Genomic DNA, 20084 nt, shown 5'->3' with positions numbered 1-20084 from the left:
GGTTGGACTGTTACGAGACACTTACGAGACATTGACATTTTAAATTTAAAAAAAATTAATTTTTAAAAAGAATAAAATAATCTATTTTACATAAAATAATGTTTAATATCTTTCAGAGATTCACGTGTAGGAAGCTTACGTGGATACTCAACCGCGAATTCAAGTTCCTCCTCGTTAATAAAAGACTTGCGAGTAGTAGGAGCACGATATATGCACTTTCGACATCACCAGCTGGTGTAGTGTCCGCTCTAGCCGTTATTAGAGTATCGGGACCTAGCGCTAACCTAGTGATCCAAAGGATGGCCAATCTAAAAGTCTTGCCGGAACCTAGAAAGGCGTTGCTACGATCACTCAAGGATCCCGAAACATTGGAGCTTCTCGATAGGGCCTTACTACTCTGGTTTCCTGGTGAGAGCTTTATTCATTTTAGCAGCCTTTGTTCAACGACCAATCATAAGCAGGGCTGGACAAACCCCAGGCGCCAGGTCGACTTAAAAATTGGTACTGGCATCCTAAAATTTTCTTTGTGTGGTCACTAAATTGCAGGCTGAGAGCGGCACAGAATGTTTGTAGCTTATAGCAGCATATCCGCCAACATGAAAGAGGATCAGTATGCCCTGGAAAAAGTCAAAAGAAGCGGTATTTCAGACCTTTTTCTTTCGGGGGAAAATCTATATGGTGCCTAGTTTTTTTTTATTCGTCCAGCCCTAATCATAAGTATAACTGTGGAACCGCTATAGTATAATCCCCTTTTTGGCGATGTGATTTTCATCTTTTATTGAGGAAAAATCCGAAAGCATGATGAGAAATCACCAAGAGTGAAACAGTCATGCTTTCGACGTTTTTCTTGCCAAAAAAAAAAATTGTCAATGTATCGCAAAAGATTTATTATACTGCAGCAGTTAAACAAATAACATTCTTAGGTGCTTTCCTGTTACACCAATCCGTATAATTTTTCTACATCGAATTGGTGCATTTTAGCTTGATCCTTTTCACATGCCTTTGGCACGATATTGGGCTTGTTCATGCAATATTTGGCAAGAACATTATGATATAAAAATATTTGACAGAATTTATCGGAATGTAAACCAGCACAGCTGAAATGAAAGCTGCACATTTGGCTGATACTTCATCTCCACAATAATAACATCAATAATATAAACTAATGACAGACAGTTAACTAAATAACAGAGTTCAGTTGAATCAAGCGGCACCTTCAACATTGAAACAGAGATAAGTTGCGAGCTTAGGGGAAAAAAATCACATAGTTTTGATTGAAGAGTAACAGAAATGTGGTTGCATGAAAGAAAGCCAAATTGACTCCGAGAAAACTTGGCAGGAAAAAAAACTGAGCCAAACTGGTATCGCAAATTCGGCAAGACAAAAAAGAATCAGCAATTGGTCTGAGAAGTGGTCGCCAAGAAAAAAAATTCACCCCCAAGATGATGGTTATGACAGAAAAGTACCAATTCTTATACGAAATAGGGGGATCAGGAATAGAAATAAAACATTGTAAACTAAATAATCGATTGAGATTAAAAATCTAACATCCTAAACTATATACATAGACACAGGATTGAATTTGAAGAAACATGATTCTGAAATAAATACTTTGGGTAATGAATAAAAACCAGGATCATCTTTTAAATACTACAATGGTCAGGGTAAAAAAGTCTCTCTGGGTTCAAGATTGTGGGATTAAAATCCCTGAAAAATAAGAATGCTTTAAAAACTGAAGGTGACCATGCTGGGAAAATGGTGTATATATCAGGCATCTTCAGCTTGTTGCTCGTGAGCACCACTGTGTTCCCTAAAGCACCCAGAGTGCTCGATACTCGTGTCTGATTTTGTGCTCTCGAGCACTTGATCAACGTTCCAATTAAACACCATCTGCAAATTTCATTCATGGATTGAAATCATTCTGAATTCATGCATTTGTATGCCAAACTTGCCATAAGGGTGCTCTTTTGATGATTAGGGACAGGCAGTACTCGTGACTAGAAAAAGGTTGAAGACCTCTGCTGCATACGGTACAACAAGATGTACCAAAAAATCATCTTTTGGATTTAATTTAATTGAAATGCCGCACTTTTCAACACAAAAGCCTATTGTTACTAGTGACCTCTATGAGTGATTTCACCTTCAGACGATGACTAACAGTAAAAAAAATGAAATAGCAACGTAGAAGCCTAAGGAAATAATAATAATAACTGAATGAATAAAAAGCGCTGACAGACTAGAAAGGAAATTGCAGAAAACAAGTTACCAAAGAAAAAATAGATTATATTATAGATGTTCCTATATACTGTTAAGGATTTAAATCTATGGGTTTTTTATGATTTCTGACATACAGGTCCCAATAGCTACACTGGAGAAGATCTATGCGAGTTACACATACACGGAGGATTAGCTGTAACCAAGTCCATATTGAAAGCTTTGGCTAAACTGCCAAGTTTTCGCCATGCTGAACCTGGAGAATTTACGAAAAGGTTTGCATAGGTAGCTACTTTGTTTTTTGTTATCAATAAGTTACTTACATGAAAAGAATTACAGTTGAACTTTGGATAGAGAGCTTGTTTTGTTCTGCCAATGGTTATCCGAATAGCTTGTTATTCAAATCAAACTTCCTCATAGGAAGTAATGGGGACTCGAATAATCCATTTCACAATTAGTCATTCACATAAAAATGACTAATAAAAACGGCATTCAATCAATTAATTTACAACAATAATAATAATGCATAATACAATAAATAAACATACAATACGATAATGTTTACAAATTAACTTACTCTAAACGACGAGAGAACTATAGTTTAGAACGATTTACAGACTCACTATTGTTTGCAAATTTAGTCTTTTTGCGTGACTTTCAAAAAGAACCTTATCCAATGACACTTGCTTTTGCTTCCTTTTTAGGATTTCTGGGAAATGGTAAATTGCAGTGTTCGTTGGACAGATTCATTGCTTGCACACTGCTACGACTTTATTTGGGTGGTTCTTTTCTACATAGTTTTGCACAGCTTCCCAAATTCTACACATCTCTCTAATTTCGTTTTATGTGAGGGACATCTCCTTACTTCTATCTTCCTCAGATGAAATACCGTCCATAAACTCTTGCTTTTGCGTGCATGAGAGATCCATCACTTCAACTACCATCAACTTCAAGATATTTTCCACCACTAGTTCTTGAATGTCATCCTCATGCACCTCCAGTCCATGGTCTTCCTCAAGCGCAAAATCTCTTTGACAAATAGTGGCTTCTGTTCATCAGCTAGCCCCTCAAAGTCATGTTCAATAATGCAATCAGCCCTCAGTTTTCTCCAAGTAGAATTTAAAAACCTTCAAGCGTGCACATATGCATGGCTGCAATACTACATCTAGTTCTGTATCGTAAATATTCACACTTACATGTGTTAATTTTCCGAGTGAGGCACACTTTTCAGAGACTGAAGGGGAGAATATTACCCACAATTCCATAAAATTCCATAACACGTGTGTGGGCGAAAGCGAAAAACCATCAGCTCCGTTGTGATAACGTGAAAATTAATATATTTATTTTAACAAATAAACTTTTAAACAAAGTGCAAAATTTTTGCTAGTAATGCGAATCATCGCTCGTTAACCAAGTCAAAATTTGTTCAAATTTTTTGCTCGTTAACCGAAGTTCCACTGTATTCTCGTTATAATTTGATCATTTTTGTCACACCACTGTCATTTTCTGCACACAAGGGCTAATTAGACCGGGACCTACAATTTATTGCCGATTCCGAATTTTCAGGCTTGTTTTTTATACTCATCGAGAGGTTGGTGCGCTAACCACTCGACGGGGGAACTCCCTGCGGTAGCAATTTTTTGCTGCGGTCAAGTCGCCGTTTTTGTTGTACCCCTGTGTCAGGAAAGTTTCCTGACAAGGACGAACCGGGTATCGAACACGCGACACCTCTAAACATCCTTCGGTACTTTAGGCGAGTATCTTATCGACCGGACTACCGCGCCCCTTCTCGTTATAAATTGAAACAGTTATCAAACACATCTTGGGCGGAAACTGTATTCCAACTATTGTTTACTCTTTTCACTGATGGTAGTTTTTTACTCTAATACAGTGGAACCATGTTTATACAACATTCAAGAAGCTGAATCAAAATGCCGTACAAATCCACAAAAATATGTAACTGAGAACAGCTATGGTATAATCCCTTTGTGATGATGTATTCATGATTTTTTTTTTCTAACAAGAAAAACATCTGAAAGCATGAGAAGAAGTCTCCACGAATGAAACAGAGTCATGCTTTTGGACGCCTTTCTTGCCAAAGAAAAAAAAAATCACCTACACATTACGAAAAAGGGTAATACTATGCCTGTTAAAACGGAAAAATGATCATGAAAAAAACAAATGACAAAAACAATAACAAACAAAATATCCAAGGCAACAGATATTTTATAGATATTATGGTGAGGTGAACTCAAAAGAAAAGTCGTCTTGTCTCGGCTGGGACTCGAACCCAGGCCCTCTCGCATGCTTCCAGAAAATATCAGTTTCCTTGAGCCAAGAAAAAAAGCCATCTATCTCTCAAAGCAAAACATTCTTGGAATGAATAAGGGATCCAGATTAAAAACAATACATTCTAGACCACATATATGGGATTTACCACAATTCTTGTTATGCTGCTTGGTATTAGAGCGATGGACAAAATTGCCTAAGCTCTTCCCACATGGAGCACCATAGAATGATGATGACAAATATGGGATTGAAAAGGATACAAACCAGGAGAGACTCTTTCTTTTAAATAATGCAAGGGTCAGGGCAAAAAAAAAACCTCTCTGGATTCAATAACAACATTATTGCGGGATTAAAGCTATAACGGCTAGTATCCAAAAAGTTAATAAATATGGAAATATAATCTAAATGTACAACTTGACAAACAAATACAAAATGACATATTTCAAGGAGAAAAACAGAATGTAATATACTGAGAAAACAGCATATATATGATGCAGCGTATAAACAAAAATAAAAAACCCTCTAAAATGATAACAAACTCTATCTATTCAATCGCTGCACTTTATGAAAAAGCCTATTATTACTAGCAACCTCTGGGGGGGGGGGGGACTTCACCTTCAGACAATAACCAACAGTAAAGAAAGGAAATGGCAACCTAGATGCCAGAGGAAATAATAATAATAATAGTCAACAGAGAAGGAAATGCTAATGGAAGAAAATGGTCAACCAGGAAGAAAAGCGTCAACAGGCTAGAAAGAAAATCGCCAAAGAAAAAAAGAGATTATACTTTAGCTGTTCCCACAACTAAAACCTAGTTTTTAATTGGCGCAAGCATGTAAAATTCCCCAAAAATGAAATATCTTTATTTCTTTTTCGGATTCTGCTTAAAAAATTATCTGAATATTATAGAATACTCGAGGAAATTGAATAAAAAATTTCACAAAACATCAGAAGAAAGATGATACAATCAGTGCTAAAAAAAAATCCCATGTTCCATTGCAATGACGGGTAGGATGGGTAAGTTCCAAGTGATTTCATATAACGAGTATCCTGCATGTTTTCTTTTGGGTTTAACAACCACCCAATGTAACATTCTTTTCTGACGAAATGATGAGGGTTAATATACCAAACGTTGACTATAGGCCTATTATCTTTATTTTTATCTTGGGGGATTCTTTTGTTTTTAAAGATAGGAAAAAAAATTGCTACTTTTTTTCCCCCAAAGATTTTCCATGAGTAATAAATTCCATTTTATATTTATGTACTAGCTGTAATACCTGGCGCTGCCCAGGTTTTCCTCAATTACTGAGATGATTGAAAAAGTAACAAACCATTATATAGGCATATAAACTATCGTACATAATAATACTGGCATCATTAAAGGAGTAACAAACCATATTTTAAAGGCATATACATGTCTGAAATGCATTGCTAGGGAACCACGGTAATCAAAGTAAACATTCCAAAAGTCATTGCAGAGGCCCAAAAACAATTGTTGTCCGACAGTTTTTTGCCCAGATCTGACAAACTTTTAAAGTAGCCTATCGTTCAAGTCAGGCCTCGTTTGGATAATATGCAAAATTTGGCGACAATCGATCTGAAATTGTAGATTTGTATGGAGAACATACACACACACAGAAAATCTATTTTATATATATAGATTTTTGTCAGACCTTCTGAAACATGAAAACTATTTTTTTAGGGCTCGTTGCCTTTCCATAATTCTCAAAAATAACAATAAACAAATCGTTATTCTGACCACTTTTTGAGGTAGCCATCAGGCTGCCGAATCCTGGTGCATCTTAACGGCTGACAATAACACTAAAATGCATGCTTTTTCCAGCGATAATATTCTTAAAAGATTATTTCATGCCACCTACAAAAAAAGAAAATATTGAAATTTACAGATGCATTATATTTACCTATCCTGTAAAGTCGAGAAATTTTTTTATCATCTGTGTTTAAGTTTTCGAGATAAATAAAAACAGTTTGATTAAGGTCAAATTGACGTGATCTGTAGATTTTTGTGTTAATGAAAATTTCATTAACACATATTCATTAACATATTCATATAACTTGATATTTAATATCTTATTAAATATATCAAGATATATATAATATATACAACGTGTCATACACGTTGCTCAAATCATGTGTAATTTAATAATTTTTTTTAAAAATTAGTTTTTGCTTTGAGAAATAATTTTTATTTATTTCAGAGCATTCATATCAGGAAAGTTAGATTTGACGGAGATTGAAGGCATAGCTGATTTACTCCACGCAGAAACAGAAGCTCAACAACGCCAAGCTTTAAGCCAGATGGGAGGCTCTTTATTTAGACTCTACTCTGATTGGACGAGGAGAATAAAAAAAGTGAGTCTGTGATTATTCTGTTCTGTTTGATTTTTTTATTTTCTTAACTGCAAAACAAACTTCTTATAAATATAAAATGGATGCTATAGAGAGATTTTGAAGTGTTGTCTTTAGGCATGGGCCCGACCGGGCACCTCAAGAGAAAAGGGGCCTCACAAAAATGAGATCTGGTTGAAATTTTCAAGAATTTTCCTGGTAGGGCCTCAGAAAAATCACTTGGCCCGGGGGCTCATGATGCTCTTAAGACAGCCCTGGTTGCAGTATAAAATTTCTTCTATGCAGACCCAATTGAATGCTATGATATTTGAGAAAAAGTCTGTGTAATTCAAAAAAATGTATGAAGAATGAAATTGTATAAACAATTCAAGAGTATAGGGAGCTGGCCATTGTGGTGGTTGAGCGATCATAGAGTGATGGACTCTCCTCATGAGGACCCTGGTTTGAACCCCATCATCGCCACAGTAGTGGTCGGCTAAAGTTAGTTTTCTGTGGTTCCTAACTTTGGGGCTTGAATACAAGCTGATATTCCTGTTAAAAAGTCTCACCACATAGAGCAATAGGCCTGCAACGATACAGTTAATTAATTATTACACTTCACTCATATTCAGAAAAATTGATGGTAGATGGCAGCACTACACATAACAAGCCTTACACAGAAACAGACTTCACATAGGTTCACAACATGTACACGCACATGCCAACATGTTCCAGTTTGTTAGAAGTTTCGCAGAGGATTGCTGACAAGGTGCATGTATGGTTTAGTAGTAGTATAAAGAGCTGTATAATAGTCCATGCAGTGCTACTCAACACCTAACAAAAAAACCTTTAAATGAGTGGATTAGCATGAACAAGCGAATTTCTTTGATGTATCAATACCTGGAAAAGCTTGTTTGTTTCTGTGCAATACACAGTGTTGTACCATTTGTTGTCAAAATCGTAATTTAAGATTACCTTCGCCTCATGAAATTGTAGCTAGTAGTTTAACTAAAAATATTTTGAAATATAGACTAAGTGAGCACAAGCGATATATCAAATAGACTTTCAAAAATCCAACATAGTTTATCATTGTTAAATTGAAGATCTTAATATTTCCAAGGCTTAGGGTATCCAAAATGTTTATTCCTGATTCTTTTGGATTTCTTTGAGGGCACGTGTGTAGAGTTTCAAAATAATTAGTTAATGGCAAAAAAATTTACGCCTCTATTCAATTGCTAGTGCTATATTGTTTTTACCTTTGTTTCAGAGGATTTTCACTTTATATTCCGTTGTATGTACCTATTTTTTTTTTTTTTTTGTTAAACTGATCAATCCTTTTCCTCAACACTTTGCAAATAGTGTCTGGCAAATGTGGAAGCTGATATAGACTTTGGCGAAGATCAGAACATTGATAGCGTTTTAGAAAACGGTGAGAAATAGTAAAAATTACTTGCATCATGTTTCATGTGAAATATAATTTTAACTTGTTTTGATGGTTGGCATTCCATGTTTGGGGGTACACGGCAAAAGTTGGTGACTAAAAAATCGTCATGTGCAGAGTTGCATTATCTTGAATTAAGGAATCAAGGCTGTTTTGATAACCTAATAATTATTGTAAAAAGACTTTTTGACGTATTGTGACTTTTCACTCATAATTTTTTCAAAAATGCTGCCTACAGTTGTCCAATGAAGTTGAGTCCAGTCTCCTCAGATGGCAACAAGTCACAGATAGTTTGCTAAAGTAACCTTATGCACAAAGTTGCCAAAACACTTACTTTGTATACCAACTGTGTACTCTGACTATGGAATCGAAGCTGTCAACATTATAAAATAATTATTGTAAAAAGCTTCAGTGACTTTTCATTTATGATTTTTTTAAACATGCTGCCATTTCATTTAAAGATAAGGAACTTATCTTGATCTTATACTTGTACTTATCTTGCAGAAGTCATGATAGAATGTTTAATTGTATTATTAGCATGTATTACTTTTTAGGCTTTGTAGTTTAAACAAAAGTGAGGGTGTATGAGGGTGGCTCCTTTGCTGTCCACATTTGACTGCTAGTGGAGGATGGATGAGGTGGGGGGGGGGGGGGAAGGAAATCAAAATTGTGGTTACTTTGATCTAATTATACTAGTGTAAAAAGGTTACCTATCTAGTCGATAAGAACTGCATAAAATTTTATCAAAATCGTATAGTATTTTTTGTGTTCCCTAATGAATGTCAAAAATCTAAAAATTTGCTCTAAAAGCGTTTTAGATTTAAATATTTTTCAGAAAATGGAGTATCATAGGTCGAATTCTGATAGTAGGGGAAATTTCAACCTGTCATTGTGCACAAAATATGTTTCTTCTTACTTTATCAATGTAATGATTCTCTACAACTAGGTTTTTGAATGTTTGGTCGTATCTCTTTCAGTTTTCGAGATATGAACTCTAAATTTGGGTTTTACCCCTAGGGGGCACTGCAAGGTACTTCATAGTGTAGCACATAATCATTTTACTACAGCCTCTTAACCTTTTTGTTCATGGACCCTTTTTGATCATATTTTCTTTTCGTGGGCTTCACTGTTTCATCCAGCATATATTATTCATATGATTGGCAATGACATTGGTGGTAGCAATAATGAAATTTTGGATTATAAATAAGCTCTCATGAAGAGAGAAGTATCCAGAGTAGCGGAGCCATGATGAGGGGAGGGGAGCTTTCTTAATCACAGGCATTTTGTAGGACTGGATAGGAAGCTAAAGAATTTCAGAATCTTAAATTTTCATTGTTTTACAAAACCTAGACCGATATTGATGACTATAGCCGACTCGTTTCATCAATTATTTGCACTGAAATCTGGACATTCAGTTCACACTCTGTATGTATTCCATTTTGCTATGCTTTTAGTTCTGAAGGAAATTTCACTGTTACGAAATGAGATGTTGAGTCATCTTAGCGATGGTCACAGAGGTGAGAACTTGAGGAGTGGAGTGAAAGTCATTTTGGCTGGAAGTCCTAATGTTGGAAAGAGCAGTCTTCTTAATGCCATTTGTGAGTTGAAGTTCAGCTATAACTGCTGTGTATATTTAAAATGATGCTATTTCAAAATCAAATCATATCAAACTTATTCATTTTCACACACACATAAAGATTTAAAATTAATTTTTGTAAAACATATTTACCATCCAAAAGCAATGATGTCTGTAGAGATGATTGAAAACTTACATGGAAATTAAGGAATGGAATATAATAAACTACATAGATAGAAACATAAAAAAAGACACATATATACAACATTAAAAAGATAAAATTATGAATGCCAAATAAAGAATGTAATGATAAAAATAAACGAAGAAAAAGCATATGCACACAACACAAAAAGACAAAATATATTTAATGTATTCAAAATGATGCTACACTGGTGAAATAAATTAAGAGAATTTGCATATTTTATCGAATTTCATGAAAAGAACTGAACTGAATGTAAAACCACTACTTCTAGACAAAAATGCAAATCTTGTACGTCAAATACGTAAGCGTACACGTGTGTAGGCGGAGCCAGTAGAGAAACAGGTATAAGCGCGCGTAAGTTAAGACGCATTTTGTTCGCTAGCACACCTCTGCGAATTTCTTGGTGTTATTTTGCAGCAATCGGTTAATTTCAAATTGTAACAGTAAAAATGAGCAACCACCAACGTTTAGATGATGGAATGAGGTGGCAAATTGTGGGGAGGCTAGAAGCAGGCCGATCTCAAGTCCAGATTTGTAGAGAGTTCAATTTAACGCCCAGCGTCGTGTGTAACTTATGGAAACAGTTCCAGGATACCAGATCCATCGAGAGAAAGCCTGGGCAAGATCGTCCAAGAGCCACGACGGCCAAAGAAGATCGCCATTTGTCGATTATAGCGAGGCGTAACAGGAGTGCTACAGCTCTCTCGTGACTTGTATGCAGCCACAGGAACCCGTGTACCAAGGGTGACTGTTTCCAAAAGATTTCATGAGAGAGGGTTGTTTGTAAGAAGACCTGCTGTTTGCGTCCCGCTCACTTCTACGGACAGGAGAATCCGTTTATCATGGTGCAGAGAGCATAGAGATTGGAGTATGGATCAATGGGCGACCGTTCTCTTCACTGATGAGTCCCGGTTCAGCTTAAGCACCGATTCTCGCCGTACGTTCATATGGAGAGAACCAGGGACCCGCTACCTACCCTCCGATGTCCGCGAAATCGACCATTATGGCGGAGGAGGTTTAATGGTCTGGGCAGGCATCGTGTTGGATGGCTGCACACCTCTCAATGTCTTTGAAAGAGGCACTGTGACTGGTGTGAGGTATAGGGATGAGGTCTTGGAGCCCTATGTTCGCCTTTTCAGGGGTGCAGTTGGCCCTGAGTTCATTTTAATGGACAATAACGCGAGGCCACATAGAGCTCTTCCGCTGGACGATTTTCTAGAGAGTGAGGATATTCGCTGGATGGATTGGCCAGCCAGATCTTCAGACCTTAACCCTATAGAGCATGTCTGGGACGCTCTGGAGAGGGCAATTACAACTCGCAACCCCCCTCCGGGAACCATCCAGGCAATGAAAACAGCATTGCTGAACGAGTGGGACCAATTGCCACAGGAATGATAAACTGCCTTATTTCAAGTATGAAATCACGCTGCGAGACCTGTATATCTGTAAGAGGGGACCATACCCCAAATTAACCCATCTATTAACCCATTTTTTTGTTTATTCTGCAACCGCTGTTTCATACCTTCCGACTCCAACGAGTGTTACGCACGATCATGCGTGTGTATTACAATTATTGAATGGTTATTTGTTTTGTATTGTATCAATGTATGTACATATCAAATTTCATCAAAATCGGTACAGTAATTCTAGAGATAATCGACCAAGTCTGCAAATTCTCTTAATTTCTTACACCAGTGTATTTCATTGGTTTGATATGACAAATACTGATAGATAAATACTTTTCTTTTGCAGAAAATTAAAAAAAAAAATTTTGGCATTTTTTTTTTAGTTTTTATCATATAATTAAAAAAAGTTATGTGACAGAACTATTACATTATCCTTGAACAGATTTTCTTTCTCTTCTTCCAAAGGTAAAAGGGATGTGGCGATTGTGTCTCCTATTCCTGGTACTACGAGGGACATTGTCGAACGTTCTATCAATTTAGCTGGTTACTTGGTACATCTGTCAGACACAGCAGGCATCCGCGTTGGTTCTGATCCTGTTGAGCTTGAAGGTGTCAGAAGAACTTTCAAAAAGTAACACCTAAATTCTTAATCATCAATTAATACAAAAAAATCAATTCAATATACCTTTAAAAGAAGTAGAAGCAGAGTTAGTATAACCTTTGTTATCTTACATCAGCATTTTTCCACCTTTCTGAACTGAAGGATCACTAAATTGTCTGAAATAATTTGACGGATCACTAACTTCATTCTGGGTGTGAATTTATTTTCAATCTTGTATAACGCTACTAATAATTTTGTAGCATACTATTGAATCATTTTCATTCAATTAGAATTAGGCACGAAATTTCAAAATCTGCCACAGTTGGCAGACACACCTGACCCATCTTCGTGGACCCATAGGTTGAGAAATGCTGCTGTCCTACATACATAGGCGTATGCAAAATTTTCTCGGGGGAGGGTTAATCTTTTTTTTCTTCTGGGGGTTAGAACCCCAAACCTCCCCCCCTATGCGTACGCCAATACCTACGTAAATGAGACAAGCTTATGTCAGTAAATTGACATTTCAGAATAATTGAATATTCATCAACTTGAAGGCGTCGTGCAGCCATTCTCAAACTTTTGTCACTCACGGCTCTCTTGCCCGATTCATGATACATCTGCAGCTCCCCACAATTCTTTAGTAGATATTTTCACTTATAAAAAAAACACTTCAAAGCAGGGTTGGAGATTTGGACGTTCAAAACTGGTTTTGGACAGGACATGCGGTATAAACTGTACAAAGCTGTCCAAAAATCTCCAAGTTTCAAAATGTTATGTGGAAACCTATGGATTTTTTTTTTCATGATACCCCAACATGTTAAAAAAAAAATACTAGCAGAATATAAAACTATATAACTAAATCAAATTTTTTTCTAAAGCCAGGATTACAATAGAAAAGTTTGATAAAAGATCTTTTACAAAATTTGGCAAAGGCTGGTGGTGTTTCTGAGAGAAACAACGGAAACTTTGAGAACCACTGATCTAACCTAACCTATCGCTTGACAATGAGTCTTTGCCATTCGAAACTTTTGAGATGATTTTTTCATCCGTGAAAATTTGATGGCTGTTACAGTCTAACATTTCACCCACATCTTTTTCTCTGCTTCCCCTCAACCAGGGATTTCTCTTAAAAGCTGGTGGATTTCGTCAGATTCCTTTGTTGTTTCTTGATTATCGTCGAAAACAAGTCTTGGTCATAATTTTTCCCGAGTTTTCTTTAGCAAGGTTTCTTTCACGTTTTCCGATGCTTCTGCGGGCCAGTAAATGACACTTTTCTCTAATTTTCTGTATAATTTTTTGGGTAATGGAAAGGGACTCATTCCCCATCTTCGATGAGATATCAAAGCAACATTTTTTTACACCTGTTTTGATGTTTTGTAACACCTCTTGGTCCATTGGCTGGGATAATTGTGTTTTACAATGACTGAAAGAATTGCGGAGAAATTAATGTGTTTTTTTTTTTACTCTCCAATGCTTCTCAAGTCCATTGGCTGAAACCAAAACATGGTATTGGAGTGTAAAAAAAAACACATTAATTTCCCCGCCCCCCATGTTTAAAAGGCAAACCCTGGTAATCTGAACAAGTCCCGATCCTAATTAGTTTGGATTAACAGGGTTCTAGTGTATTTCATTTGAGAAAATAATTTTAGAGGGGTGTGTGAGATTTTTATGATGCAATTTTTAGTTTTCAAACAAAAATTGATTAATATTGCATATCAAAGCCAGGTATTACTGTACATGTGCTTTAGCAACTTCCTCTGATCTAAGAGTAAAGTAGTCAAACCATGATTCAACGCCACCACAAATTTTGAAGAATTTTAGCAGTATAATGAATTTGGCATTATATAGAATCAGAGTTGAATCCATTGTAACCCTTTATTGAAGATTTGTTTACTGCACATTTCAGGCGCTAAACAAGGTTGTCACTATATTGGGAGGGGAGGGGGGTTTGATTGTATCTATTTTTTGACTGTCGGATGGAAAAATGCATTTCGGGAGGTATGAAAATTCAATTCTATGATACACAACAATGTACTTGTATACTGTACGATGTATAGATGTACTTTATGAGACTTGTAAATAATTTATTCTGGGTTTTTCAGGTTGTCAGATGCGCATATCATCATATTTATCATCGAAGCGGAAGAATTTATCAGAACAAACTGGTCTGAATATCTCAAAGGTGGTAGTACTTTCCTTAGGGAACAGCTTGAAAGAAAACTGATAGAAAGTTCTCCTGCTGAAGACGATGCTTCATTCAAAGGCGTTCTCAATGAGAGCTGTCCTATTCTTTTAGTTGTGAACAAGATAGATCTGATATCGAATAAAGATCTCAAACCACTTCCGAAATTCATGGGAAATGACAGAGTTCACGGTATATCTTGTATTACTGGTTCAGGAATAAAAGAACTTCTCGATTTCCTTGGAGAGCGAGTGAAGAACTTGTGAGTTTGAAGCTTCTGTAATTCACTTTCTAGCTTTGTGTTTAATATTGATATTTTTGATTACTTATTCTCTTGTTTGCTTTACAATTTTTCAAAGGTGCAGTCTACCATCCAATGAAGAACCTACAATAACACAAGAGAGACATAGGGTTCATGTGAAAAACTGCTTGGAAAACTTGAATGAATTTATTAATGCATATGGCGGAGATTCTGCAATCGCTGCTGAACATTTGCGTCAGGCTACTGTACAGCTTGGAAAAATTACGGGGAAGATAACTACCGAAGACATATTAGATATTATATTTAGAGACTTTTGTATCGGTAAATAAAAGTTTTTTTTTAATTTATAATTTTAGCAAATGTCTACTCTTTATGTAGTCTTTTTCTGCCGTTATCAGACTGTGTCTGCGGAATACCCACTTCATATACTTGTGTAGGTACATTATACATTCTTTTGATATGGCTAGGCTGGAGTTTTTGGTGGAACCTAGGCCAGAATTTTCCATGGTTCCCCCATAGTGAATTTTTAGTGGGCAAAACAAAACTAAAAAAAAACCCGATAAGAATAGGCCCAGACTGGAGCTTTGTCGGATGCACCCTTTTGTGGGGGCGGGCATGTTTAAATTCAATCATTTATCAGTATCCCCCCCCCCCCGCTGCGATTTAACACAAACCCCCCTCCCCCCCGAGAAAATCATGCGTACGCTACTGTATACAGGATTTCTGTAAAATCTTCTTACTTATTGATCAATGCCGTTTTCGGTTAGTGTTCAATTTTTGCTTCTTTTTTATGAAAATTAATTAAAAACTCTAAATCAAAGAATATTGCTATTTTCTAACATTTTTTTTAGTTTTGGAAAAATATTTAATGAATTGAGTTCTTCACTTATTAATTCTAGCCAGGTGCAGATCCAGGACGATGTGTCGAAAGGGGAGGATTAAAAAATTCTGTAACTTTTCCCGTAGTTTACGGGACAGATAAATTTTCCCATACTAATTCAGCTCTTGGTAGGAGCGATCATGCAATCATTAGAATCTCCTCCGCTGGATCTGCACCTGAGCGAAGACAGACATCTTCAACAGTGAATGGAGCGGACCCAGACATCTTCAGTTGTGAATGAAGCCGTATGGATCGAAGGTAGACACAGGGGGCGGCTTAAGCGATGGTGTGAGGGGTGTGGTGCACCCAGGCGGAAGATTGTAGCAGACTTCAGTTAATACTCCAAAATACTTAAAATTTTTATATTTGGGAAAATTCATGTGTGACATCTCAAAAATTTTACAGGCGTTAGTAGATGGCTCAAAAAATTTACTGTGAGAAAAGTAGCTGCGGAATTGCAACAGAAAAGCTGTAAAAAATTAATACAAATCAACATTTTTAACGCCAAATGCAACCCTACTTGGCGAGGATTCAGAGAAAAGCTGCAAATTCTTAACTGAACTGTCCATGTTTCCTCCGAATGAGTTTAAATCTGTTGTAAAGTTACTTTTGGGTATTTTGCATTCAAAAGTGTTTGAAATTGAGTTTGAATATATATTTTTAGTCTAATCTAGAATTTCCATACTTTTATAACCAACACACGAGTTGCAATAAGTTTTTTTTGTTGTTTTCAATTTAATGCTGAAAAGTTGTTCGCATGAAATCGCATTGTTGCATACCTCGATGTTTTTGAATCTATTTTTTTTAACCAGCTGTGGCTTCCAAATAGAAAATGCCACCACATATTAATAAAAAACGTGGTGTGGATGCTGTACCACGATTTCTCTGTTCAAAAAATGGAGCTGACAGATTTTACAGAAGCCGAAATAAATTTAAAAAATAAAATAATGGACATTTTTTGAAAGAACCTGCATCTATTTGCAAAAGTTTTAGTGATGAAGTAGAAGACACTCTGGATTTCGAGTCATCGGGTGACGAAAGTGAATTTGAGAATTTTGATTTTGACATTATAAAATTATAGATGAAAATGTATGTAAGTGAAGAGTTAAATGAGGTCCATGGTATATCCCATTTGAAACTAAAAGAGCAGCCGTTGAATACTGGCTCATTTGATCATTTTTGTCGTACAACGGTCATTTTCTGCACACGAGGGCTAATTAGACCAGGACTGAGGGGACTTTTTAACTGAGAAATTGGCTCGCATTTGCGCCTCGAAGTTGGAAACCACAGAAAACAAACTTCAGCCTACCACCACTGTGGCGACGGTGGGGCTCGAACCCGGGACCCGCGATGTGTGTGTGAATGTGTGGTGTGTTATACTTTTTCAGTCCACGTGCATGCGTTGCACTATTAGGAAATTCTGGTGAAGAGGGAGACGGACCAATGATCTGGGGCTCCAAATTGCGTGTCTTCCCAGAGTGAGAGACTACTGTATTTTTTTTTCTTTAATTACTCCTTGTGAGTATAGAAAAAAGGATCCCGAGCGCAGTATCCCTGTTCAAAGAGGGCCTACAAATCATAAAAGACGCATTTCTTTTGTCAATATTAAAAAAATATCATGTTGGCGATTCGATTCCCTGTTTGAATAGAAAGAAGAAAAAAAATATATATATATATTTGTTTACTCCCCACATCGCAGGGAAATAAACCTTATTTTTCTTGTTGGCATCAAAATGAGGTGACGGAAGGAGACGATTTTCTCAATCATCATTATTTTTCCACCATTTCTGAACAACAAAAGAGAAGGCAAACGGCCCAATTTCTCCGGGAGAGTTAAAGAAGAAAAAAGATTAAAGCAGAATAAAAGCTAGTTTGTGTGTATTCTTATCTTCACGGAAATCGGTATATAGCACTGCTCATCTACCCAAACCTTGAATTTTTTTCTCTTATCACTTATTGTTCATGTGTATATTTCACAGTAACTTTTTTTATACGCAAAGAATTATTTTCTATATTTATGTGTATCTGAGTTCCTAACTCGTTTCGGCACCCCTTATAATGTGGTGCCCTGTGCAATTGCATATGTTGCACTGTCCTAAGACTGCTACCGTGCCAGACAATGGTCACCATGAGGCTTTTCACATAGACAGACATCACAATCATCATCCACATCACTTTGAGGGACAGGCACAGGATATTCTCCATAAAAATCAATATTGAAATTGCTGATTTTATTTTAGAAATACGGAAATTTAATAGGGTTTTCCCACCACATCAATAATTTTAAAAATTGGATTAAATTCTTGATTTTTGAAATATAGAGTTCGCTTAGAGATACAAGAAGCTCAGAATATTAAATAATTAGCCAGACGTACTTTTGAGTCGGATATTTATGAAATAACATATTTGATTTCAACTCTTTAGTTACCATATATCTTCTCAAGTATCAAAAAGAAACTGTCTAAAGTACCAAAATGTCGTCTTAAGATATTACTTTTAAATTAATAATTATTGCCAACTGGAGCAATTCATAAAGTTTTGTTTAAAATTAATAATTGCTCATAAATTATACTGAAATAATTCCACAGTTTAATTGGACAGGCAGAGATAACTTACACTTCGAAAAAAAAAAAATCGAAATATTTAGTGCCCAACACAATAAAGAAAAAAAACTATTTCATTTCTATATATACATTTCTTTAATTAAGATTTGTTCTGTCAATCTATTTCACATGAGCTGCCCAAGTTGTCGCCTGACGTCAATAAAAACGTTTTTTGGAAGTCATAAAATGTCTCAAACATGACGTGATAAAATAGTCATTATGTCAATTTTGGAAACGTCAAAAATGGCCATTTCCAAATACTTCGACTTTCTGAAGATAGATGGCGCTATTCGAATGGACGGGAAAAGAAAAAGTATGACCTGCTGACGCGGATCGGATTCGAACCCAGTTTGTTCGAAGACTGACTCTATGAAACTCGCGCCATGCCTCCTCCGATCGCGCTACCGTAGTAGTAACCAGCCCTTGTTATTTAATGAGCACTTTCAAAGTATTGATTAGTAATATTACAATTCCCGTTCAATTATTTCTTGCTGTGTATAGCCAATGGCAGTTATTTTTTCGTTTTCTTTCATTTTTTTTATTCGTGAAAAATAGTTTCTTGGAAAAAAAGATTTTTAAAAATTCATTTTTTTAGTTTAATGTATTGCATTTTTTTCAATTGTTGACAGATTCCACAGATCCTCTGATCTTCCGTAAAAAACATGATATGGATGCAATTATAATTTATATAACGTTTTGATAAATTTATATGAATATAAATTTATATTATACTCATTGAAAAATTTTACATTTCCATTCCAACAAAATCGCAATTAAAAGTACTTTATTTATCTTGTGACAACCAGTAACGAATATGCCTAGGGTAATTTTGAAACACCCTTTGAAGGTTCCTTAACAAACATTTTGGATAATTTTGATATTTTCATCCGGAACAGAATTTTTTAGTTCGAAAGAAATTCGTGATTTTTATGACGCAAAATCATTTACGCCATAAGAAATCACGTCATTTCATGACCAATAAGGTCATGAAATGACCTGATATTTCATTAAGGTCATCAAGAATCACGTTATTTCCTAACCTTTATTGTTCGTGGTCATTTAATGACTGAAATGACGTGAATTTTTCTTTGACTGACGTCATTCAGAGAAAATGACCAAATTTTCACTTCATATTTGACGTCAGGCGACTACTTGGGTGGTGAGAAAGTCTCCATATTGGTTACTTTGGATACGGTTTGTATGTCCCTCAGAGAAAAAGGGAAATATCACGTGATCCAAATAGCCTCATTGGCACTTTTTTTTTTTAAACTGGTTATTTTTAGGGAGAGTTCATTAAAGCCGGGGTTTTCTAGGAGCAGGTTTCCTGTGCCACGCGCAACGTGATTCACCCAGCGCGACACTCCGTCCACTCACCAATAAGAAAATCAGTAGGATTGTTTTCCTACAGAACGCAACGTGGCTCACGACAGCGCTTTACGTCGGGCGTGATTGGCGGACTGCTTCTGGAGGAGTCAAATGCGTCGTGCGCCGCGCGTTTTGCCGATGTTCTCTTCATTCTTGTGTGCTTTCTTCCCTTCAAAGTGGAGCATGCAGACGATAGAGTAGCCGACGCTAAGGCCATATACAGAAAAAAGCCGTCCCGATTTGATGCGCCACGCAAGGAAAACACAAACACGTAGCGTGATTATGTAACACGTCTCTGCCGGCACGAAATGGTCCAATTCGGATCAAGCGGCGCAAAAATCATATTCCTTGGAAAACCTGGCTTTACATCGATAGTTGCCTGTATCAGCAGTATCGTCAGGATTATGCGGGCCGCCTTGTTTGTTGACATAAAAATTTAGAAGGTGGGAAAAGCATCGTTTGTCAGAATTTACTGCCATCTATAGTTTGGAAACAGTGTTATTTGATAGTTGTTATTCGCTTGTTTTTTTGAATACTAGACAGTAGTAGCACAAGTACTATTATTTCTGTTTGTGCTTCATTAATGAAGTTCTTGAATTACTGGATAGATGACAGGAAAAAACCGTCGCAGATGTAGAAAAATACTACAACGCTGACCATATATTGTTGAAAATATTTTTGGGTATTTTTTTTTTCGTTGACATGACATTTTAT

The 20084-nt window shown here is 36.3% G+C and overlaps 1 protein-coding gene across 3 annotated transcripts; it reads left to right on the top strand.

Moving 5' to 3' along the window:
- LOC149066825 (5-taurinomethyluridine-[tRNA] synthase subunit GTPB3, mitochondrial) lies at positions 1 to 14872 on the top strand. Of its 3 annotated transcripts, XM_089253177.1 has the most exons (8): positions 1 to 408; positions 2354 to 2489; positions 6723 to 6876; positions 8212 to 8281; positions 9748 to 9891; positions 11943 to 12108; positions 14181 to 14522; positions 14620 to 14872. In XM_089253177.1, the coding sequence occupies exons 1-8, from the start codon at positions 99 to 101 to the stop codon at positions 14849 to 14851; spliced, it is 1554 nt and encodes a 517-aa protein (XP_089109303.1). In that variant the 5' UTR covers positions 1 to 98; the 3' UTR covers positions 14852 to 14872. The 3 variants fall into 3 exon arrangements, with proteins under 3 accessions (XP_089109303.1, XP_089109300.1, XP_089109302.1); XM_089253174.1 differs by lacking the exon at positions 1 to 408 and having other exon boundaries at positions 2293 to 2499; XM_089253176.1 differs by lacking the exon at positions 1 to 408 and having other exon boundaries at positions 2359 to 2499; positions 14626 to 14872.
- Positions 14873 to 20084: the final 5212 nt, after the last annotated feature.

The sequence above is a fragment of the Pholcus phalangioides genome, unplaced genomic scaffold (assembly GCF_987345545.1).
Source record: "Pholcus phalangioides strain wild (caught in Gottingen) unplaced genomic scaffold, Ppha-v1.0 ptg000032l_1, whole genome shotgun sequence".
In the NCBI taxonomy this organism is placed as follows: domain Eukaryota; kingdom Metazoa; phylum Arthropoda; class Arachnida; order Araneae; family Pholcidae; genus Pholcus; species Pholcus phalangioides.
Note: the sequence above shows the minus strand (reverse complement) of the source record. Positions and strands in the feature narration are given on the sequence as shown.